We start from the raw sequence: 8,552 nt of genomic DNA on the forward strand, positions 1-8,552 counted from the left end.
GTCATGAGTTGCACAGCTTTGCTGTGTTCTGCACTTGCTTAAAATCTACACTGATGCCTTCCTTGTAAAGTGTTTGGTCCAAGGGTTATTGGTATGTCACGGGGAGGGGGGAGGAGTTGGCATTATGCGGAAGTCCAGCAGAATGTCCTTGCCTCTCTAGCCAAGATGAAGTCACAAAGCTACACAGCTCACGTCCCTTTAACTGATTAGTCAGAGTTGAAAAGCAAAGTTTATTATGCATTCATAGTTGGAAGTAGAGGGACACGTGTGTGTTTAAACTCATGTTACATGAAGATTATATGTACCTTTTCAGAAGCACCTTTCCACAATCCTACAACAGAACTATACTTGATTTTTGATGGTAGAATCTGCACTTTCTGAAATTTGTCATACAATTCTGGCACATTATCAAGAGTTGCCCAAACTATCTTTAAGTATTTATTTCCTATTTTAAAGGGAGATACTTTGATATTAATTTATGAAGTGTGACTTTGGGGGACAGAAAAGGAGCACATGCTTGGGAAGAACTAACTGAGGTCCTGCATCACAACATAAATCAGGATATTTAATTGATTTTTAAAAACTGCCAAGTGCATAATGTTATCTTGTAGATTGAGCAATTATATAGCAGGAACAGTGGTTTTAATTTTACTAAGGAGTTACTAAGGAATCTTCCTGCTGCAAAACAAGAGCATTAAATGTCCCTTATTAGAGAAACCAAAGGAAAGAAGCTATACTATTTCACTTTGGTTTTGTTGCTAGGGCCAGACTGAGCCTACCTCTAAAATGCACACAGCTTCAGTCACCTGAACTAAATTACTCTGCAGACTTGAGTAAGTTCCAAGGATGTCATATAGTCTCTAGATTTTGTTAATAGCACTGACTATGTCTAATGCTCTTTACTCCTTCTCCTTATAACTTCAGGCAATTATTCACTCATGGGCTGTGGTTACCAATCCCTTCAAGCACCAACTTAATGTAAACCCCCCCGTGCCCGCTGTGGGATCAATTTGTTTGTTACCTTGCAGTGATCAAATTAGTTCCATCAGTCACAAGGAAAGTAGATATTTTATTATTGGTCACAGAATACACTGTTGAGTCTAGAAGGTAAGAGCCAATCTGCATTCAGTTGAAGCAAACTCACTACGAGTCGCAGTATGGCAGCTTGTATTCTTCTGGTCCATCAAGCTTCAGTGATACTTCCTCCAGCGATCATGCTCTGAATAGCCAAAACAAACAGTTGCAGTTTGCATCCTTCATTTAAAAGGTTTATCCCATATTTCCATGTGTGTTCAAAACAGCTTCTAATTGCCATGACAAAGCTAAACAATGACATACTGTATACGATCATTAACCAAATACCTGGGGAAAATGGGTTTTACCTAGCGCCTGACAACAACATGGCATCCAATTAAACATTCAGGTTCCCAACAGTAAGCAGCTATATGCATCTGGGAAATTTACAAATTTCCCATGAACACAACCTCCCCATTTCTCCAGGACAAGTACTCAGAGCTATACTTTGGCCATGTAAGTTCAATTTAGGTATCCCAAGAAACTTTAGTAGTTCCAAAAGGAAGAGAGAGAGTGTAACTGATGCAATCCACCATAGGCCGGGGCATGAAGCACGAGCAGAAAATCAACAGCACACATGCCTTTCCCTAAAAGCATTAGGAATTCTCCTCTCAGAGGACTTACAGTACAATCGCATCTTACGCAGGGAAGGTACATAAATGCAAAAACTGCTATACTTGAACCACCCATTAGTGTCCTTACATTGCCAGAGCCAGAGCACTGAGTGGGCCTTGTCCCCCAAGCAAGGCCATCACATCATGTTGGCTCTGGAAGCCTAAGGGTGGTCATGCAAGTTCTTGTGGGAACCTGGGACGGCCCCACAGTATCTTGCAAGAGCACCCCAGAGCCTGCCTGCTGAGCTGGGCTTGCCCAGTAAGCAAGGGAGGGAGGTTAAAAGATCTCTGCTTTGCATGCATTTATCATGTAAAGTTGAAATCGTGCAAGATAAATGTGCGAAAGATGCGACTGTACTGTATTTACTGCTGCTTTTTAGGTATACACATTGAAAGTTTTACTCACTTATATGGTCGAAGCTCCACACGTAGCTGAGAACCACATAGGCAGTTAGCATCATGGCGACGCCACCAATGCCTGGTTTCTTCACATCAATGTACTTTTTGACAAATCTGTCATAGCCTAGTGAAAAAGGAGCGTAGTCTTAGCCATACAGATAGCAGAGGAACACCTAGTAGTGATAAGTAACAGCTACACTAAAAAGCTAACAGAATAAGGAAATGAAGTCTTCAGCCCAAGGTCACTACTTTTGCAGCCTGTTGTTTAGTTCCATTGAACTCAGTGGCCTCAATGAGACCTACCTTTCTAGCTAGTGTACTTAGGCTTATAGCCCAAGTAGGAAATTTATCAAAAATCAGGATTTTACAACAAGGCTGTACCATTTAGTTTATCTAAACACTTTAAAATGGCTACTACATTAAGACATATGCTTAAGAACAGAGGGAAAGGGACTGAGAATCCAGGTTAAAGCTGCAGCTCTGTAGACGAACGAATGTTTTGCAAGAGGCCTTGCGTTCAATGCCTTCCTGTCCAAGTAGCTGGGCTCGGAAATAAAAACCTGCTTGAGATGTTGCAGAACTACTGCCAGCTCTACATGGGGTAACAGCCCTCTGGTTTTTTATTCATAAGCAGCCACTGCCTCAGTATGTTTTTATGCCACTCCAGTGTGATCTGTTGTACACTGAATCCTGCCAGTGTTTCTCAGGTATAACACTATTGGCATAAGCCTAATAGGAGACTTCTGAAACCCTGGTTGTCTGCACACAAAATGTTGGTGTTGAACAGATTAAATATTCAGCAAGACAATCACATGCATACAATTCCTGCCACAAACATATGCTCCACATCAGATGTTTCCCAGACACTCACCTCCTCGGATACTCGTAACAAACCCAGCTGGGGTGTAATCTCGAGTTGCTAACCAGTTTGGCAACTGCCCCACTTTTACATCCAGCAGCCTCATATCTTTTACTGGAACTAAGAAAAAAAGAATGTGAGGGTGGGTATCTGCTATGACTTACCCATCCCTATTCCAAGGAGGAGGAACAAGTGGTAACATAAGGTTCTCCCCCACACCTCCCCTCGGAGGCAACCACTGACTTCCGACATCTTCAAAAAATGAATAGGCAAATTCATGGGGAAGAAAGCTATTGGTGGCTTTTAGCCATCACAGCTATGGCACAGCCTCTTCGGTTGGAGGCTATAAATACTTCCCAATACCAGTTACTGGAAACTGCAGGGAGGGAGAGTTGTTCCTGTGCTCAGGTCCTGCTTGCAGGTTCCCCAATAGAGGCATCTGGTTGGCCACTGAGAGAACAGGATGCTGGCCTAGGTGGGCCATGAACCGTTAGATCAGAAAATGTCCAACCGGTCGACCGTGATCTACAGGACCTATTTCCGTGGGCACCGCGTTGACATTTATTTTCTCCCCGCCGATGGGGTGGGGGAAGAAGGTGGGCGGCCGATAGGTAGCTTTACTGCTGCGTGCGATTGTCAATGATTTCTTGTAACCCTCCTTAAAAAAAAAGCTCAACATCTCTGGGCGACCCTCCCCCTAAAAAGCTCAACAACTCTTTCCACCCACCCACGCATGCACGCTCCTCCTTCCTCCAATGACAATGGGTTTTATACTCCCAGTATTTTAAAACTGCCCGTTTTTTTAAATACTGGGAGTAGATAGCAGTCTCTTGGGAGTTGAACGTGCCTGCACTAGGTTATTCTTATGGGGTGGGGGGCAGGGGCGTTCGAAGCTTTGTCTGCCGAACTTCTGCCTGACACTGACACACAAATGCAAAGGAAAGCTGTTGGGAGGCAACAAAGAGAAAGGTTGGGGTGAGAAACGGTGGCCTCAAGGGCGAACCCCAGCAATGAAGAGCAGCGGCCTGGCGCTTGTACCCAGGGCTACATTGAGAAGGGCGTCTCTTTCTCAGAAGGCGCGTCTTTCTCCTTCCACAGAACAGCGGGGCGCTTCTTCTCCGGGAAATGGGAGCAAGTTAATCCCAGCACCGCCCAAGCCCTGACAGGAGCCGGGTCACCTTGGCGTCTCCCTCCCTCAAAAAGCGCTTACCGGGTCGGTCCGCCATCTTGAAGCTGCCGCAACGCCTCCCTGCTCCTCCGCTCGCAAGGGCTGCCGGGAGAAGGTTGCGCGCGCGGGGGCTCGTGGGAAAAGAAGGTCGCCCTCTCCTTGGGAGGTGTAATGGGCGGGCCTGGCGAGGGGAGGGGCTGGGCGGAGCTAGTTTGGGCGGGAAAGAGAAGCCAAGGGATTGGATAAGAGCGGGACGTTCTCCTCACAGGTGTCTTTGGCGACCATCCTTAGAGCGCGCGCACTTGAGGGGCGAGATCCACTGAAGGCAGTGGGATTTGCTTCCTGAGCAAACAGCCATAGGGCTTCATATTCCGCTTTTTTCTTTCCTGAAGGGGAGCCAGAACGGCTTTTCAGCTGAAAAATATCCCAGTCAAAGAAAAACACACACAAAAGCAAAACAACAACAAAACAAGCCCAGAAACAATAAGCTCTTGTATAGATAATACTCTCTTAATAAATAACTTAAACGAAATGTTTGTCAAAGCCACAATGAATTAATGAAATTTGCTTTTGAAACTGATCCCCCACACAAATACTTTTTTTAAAAAAGGTTTTACCAACTATTCTTCGTTACTGGTTGCTTAATTTCTGCTGACTTTTGTTGTGTTTTAACCTTTCAAAAGCCACCCTTAGTGCGGCAAGTTACAGCAAAGGATGGGAGAATATATTAAAATAATATTGCTGTTCTATATTTCTCCTTTTAATATAAATCTCTCAAGTTGTGTAGCATAAAACTGCAAACATCGTAACACGATGCATTCTAAAACAACCACTAATCCAAAATATAAAAGCAATAAAAAGGCACCTCACCTCCAAAAAAAGAGAAAAAGAATACAAAGGCATACCTTTTAAAGAGAAATTATTTTGAAACATAATCTTCTATTGATTAGACAATTCCGTTATTTTATTGCTGATTGATTTGTTCTGTATAAACGCTGGCTTCTGCTTTTATTTTTATTGCTTTTATTAGTCTTGGATGTTGGGGTTTGTTTGTTCAACCCTGATGAACAGATTGAAAGGCAGGATGTTAACATTTTAAAATTGATATTTAAAGTAATCCAGAACGATGAAGGGGATGTAGCAATTCTCTTACGAGCAAAGGTCACAGCATTTGGGGCTTTTCGGTTTAGAGAAAAGGCGAGTAAGAGGATAATAGAGGTTTGCAAAAATATGCATGGCATAGAAAAAGAGGCTACAGCATGTTTTTCTCCAGAACTCATGGGCATCCTGAATGTTGGATTCAAGACAGATAAAGCACTTCTTCATACAGCACACAGTTAAACTATGGAACTCACTGCCACAGGAGGCAATGAGGAGGTGGCCACCAACTTGAATGGCTTTCAAAGAGGACTAGACAAATTCAAGGAGGTGATAAGAAAATAAATGCTCCCTCAATTACATAAAGGCATATTGAACTAATAAAGGGAACAGCCATGTTTCTTTCCTCTCCACTGTGAGGCCTTGAAATAAAATGCATCTTGATATAAAACGTATCCCCATGAGTCAAACCCCTTGCAACTACAGTATAAAGACATGTAACAGTTTGTTTTGCAACATTTTTATATTAAGTGCTTTGTAACAACTGATCGTCTTAAAGCTTTCAAAACAGTTTGCAGCTTACACTTGAAATCTATGCAACCATCTTTTGTTTGTTTGTTATTATTTATATATATAAAATTTTTATTTATGATTTTCAATTGTATACCTTTCAATAATTTTACAATCATTTTAACATTTTGAAACTCGACTTCCTTCCCCCTCTTTCTGCAGTTCCTAAAATTTGTTTTTTATATATATTTTTTCTGCATATTCCAAATTAACTTAATCATTTATTCATCTACTTTAAATGTGTACTCTTATAAAACAGTTATTACAACAATCCTGCCAATGTTCTTATCCATTTACAGTTTGTTTGTAAATATTCAATAAACCATTTCCATCTTTTGTTTGTTAAATCCTTTTGCTCTTGCTAATGTCTTTATGATTCCTGTAAAAATTAGTCTGTGAGTTTGTGATTGTATTTTGTAAATCACCCCATCAGGCATTGTCTCCAGCTATCAGTTTCCAGTCTCATCCTCTCACGACACCTAGGGGGATGGAAAAGCCAAAGATGAGCACAAAATCTTGTTGCCTCATGTCATCACTGAATCAGGTATGACTCACCTGTCTCACATGTACCTAATCTATGTTTGGCACGAGGGAGTGGGGAGCGTGAAAGGTAGGGCAGTTCGTAAAATTTTTTTTTTTGAAAATGCCTGCTCCAAAGGTCTTATCTTACTACACTAGGGATTATATAGCTATACGTATCTGAAATTTCATGTGTATCAGTTAATATCTTGACTCTGCTCCACTGAATTGAAATTTCAGCCTTCACGACATAGGAAAACGGCCAAGTAAACAGCTATTTTCGTGGAGGAGGGTCAAGATATTAACTGATATGCATGAAATTTTAGATACAGTAGTACCTCGGGTTACATACGCTTCAGGTTACAGACACTTCAGGTTACAGACTCCGCTAACCCAGAAATAGTACCTCAGGTTAAGAACTTTGCTACAGGCTGAGAACAGAAATCGTGCTCCAGCGGCACGGCAGCAGCAGGAGGCCCCATTAGCTAAAGCGGTGCTTCAGGTTAAGAACAGTTTCAGGTTAATAACGGACCTCCAGAACGAATTAAGTACTTAACCCGAGGTACCACTGTATAGTAAGATAAGACCTTTGGAGCAGGCATTTTTACAAAAAAGTTTTTTATGAACTGCCCTAGTGAAAGGGGATATGAGCTCGGGGCTTATCTCAGTTCGGGGTTTTCTCTCTTTTGCCTGCCTGTGGATACAGAGAGGACCCTGTTGCAACAGTGTCCGTACAGTGGGTTCCCCGGTTGCTGATGCCTTTCCAGAAGCAGGAACGAGTCACATGCTCACTGGCTCTTTTGGCCAAGTGTCACAAAAACCTTGATGACTTCTTCGCCAGACTAGTTACTCAGGAAGAAACATGGGTCCATCCAAACAATGGACGCATTCTGCCTTACCACCTCCAAAGTAGGCACGTGTCCAACCATCAGTGGGCAAGGTCCTGCTCATGGTCTTCTGGGACCAGCATGGAGTAGTGATGATGGATTTCCTGGCAATGGGTACCACAGTTTCCGGGACATACTACGCTTCACTGCTGCGGAAGGCCATCAGAATCGAGAGGTGTGGTGTGCTGAACAAAGGTGTCTGCCTCCTGCAGGATAATGCCCCTGTTCACAACTCACATGTTGCACATGGTCCTGTGGCTACGAAATCCTTCCTCACCCCCCCTTATTCTCCCAACCTCGCACCATCGAACTTCCACCTCTTTCCAACCATAAAGTTCTTTCTGAAGGGCAAGCTTTTTCCAGACGATGAAATGCTGATTTCTGGGGTCAAGCCGTGGCTTCTGACGCAACCTGCTGACAACTACAGACAAGGTCTCCACATCTGCATAAAGCAATGGGAGAAGTCTCAGTCCACAGGAAGTACATCAGGGGAAATCTTTAATGAGCGCCCCTCGTAACTTGGCCTCGCTGGAGGTCTATGCGGGATTGTGGGGAGGGTTCTATTGACTGCACCTTTCCTGAGTTTCCTTTCCTCCAGGGCTATTGATGACTACTTGTTGTGGTTGTTTAGTCGTTTAGTCGTGTCTGACTCTTTGTGACCCCCATGGACCAGAGCACGCCAGGCACTCTTGTCTTCCACTGCCTCCCGCAGTTTGGTCAAACTCATGTTTGTAGCTTCGAGAACACTGTCCAACCATCTCGTCCTCTGTTGTCCCCTTCTCCTTGTGCCCTCCATCTTTCCCAACATCAGGGTCTTTTCCAGACAGTCTTCTCTTCTCATGAGGAGGCCAAAGTATTGGAGCTTCAGCTTCAGGATCTGTCCTTCCAGTGAGCACTCAGGGCTGATTTGCTTCAGAATGGATAGGTTTGATCTCCTTGCAGTCCATGGGACTCTCAAGAGTCTCCTCCAACACCATAATTCAAAGCATCAATTCTTTGGCAATCAGCCTTCTTTATGGCTACTAGCCATGGTGATTATGGTCTGCCTCCACAGTTGGTAAAAAAAAAAAAATCCTTCCAGTAGCACCTTAAAGACCAACTAAGTTAGTTCTTGGTATGAGCTTTCGTGTGCAAGCACACTTCTTCAGATTTCGTGTGCTTGCACACGAAAGCTCATACCAAGAACTAACTTAGTTGGTCTTTAAGGTGCTACTGGAAGGAATTTTTTTGTTTTGACTATGGCAGACCAACACGGCTACCTATCTGTAACTCCACAGTTGGTGGCAGCAATGCTCTTAAACACCAGTTGCTGGAAACCACAGGTGAGGAGAGCGCTCATATGCTCAGATCCCATTGTGGCTTCT

The 8,552-nt window shown here is 43.5% G+C and overlaps 1 protein-coding gene and 1 long non-coding RNA gene across 2 annotated transcripts; one reads left to right on the forward strand and one right to left on the reverse strand.

Moving 5' to 3' along the window:
• Positions 1–1,049: 1,049 nt before the first annotated feature.
• ATP5MF (ATP synthase membrane subunit f) lies at positions 1,050–4,309 on the reverse strand. Its single transcript, XM_083474597.1, has 4 exons — positions 4,157–4,309; positions 2,959–3,066; positions 2,095–2,211; positions 1,050–1,219 (listed from the first exon to the last, which is right to left on the reverse strand). Exons 1-4 carry the CDS (start codon positions 4,170–4,172, stop codon positions 1,191–1,193), a joined length of 270 nt encoding a protein of 89 aa, XP_083330723.1. The 5' UTR covers positions 4,173–4,309; the 3' UTR covers positions 1,050–1,190.
• Positions 4,310–5,382: 1,073 nt separating this feature from the next.
• LOC310693011 lies at positions 5,383–7,419 on the forward strand. Its single transcript, XR_014518959.1, has 3 exons — positions 5,383–5,579; positions 6,216–6,326; positions 7,008–7,419. It is a non-coding gene; the product is annotated as an uncharacterized lncRNA (long non-coding RNA).
• Positions 7,420–8,552: the final 1,133 nt, after the last annotated feature.

This window comes from Podarcis liolepis (genome assembly GCF_965112155.1).
Source record: "Podarcis liolepis genome assembly, chromosome: 14".
NCBI lineage: Eukaryota > Metazoa > Chordata > Lepidosauria > Squamata > Lacertidae > Podarcis > Podarcis liolepis.

Bases quoted from the DNA above. Each gene is read 5' to 3' on its own strand.
- ATP5MF (XM_083474597.1), bottom strand. The intron at 2,212-2,958 runs GTGAGTGTCTGG...CTTTTTCACTAG, and splicing joins TGTTACGAGTATCCGAGGAG to GCTATGACAGATTTGTCAAA. The intron at 1,220-2,094 runs GTGAGTAAAACT...TTGGCTATTCAG, and splicing joins GTGGAGCTTCGACCATATAA to AGCATGATCGCTGGAGGAAG.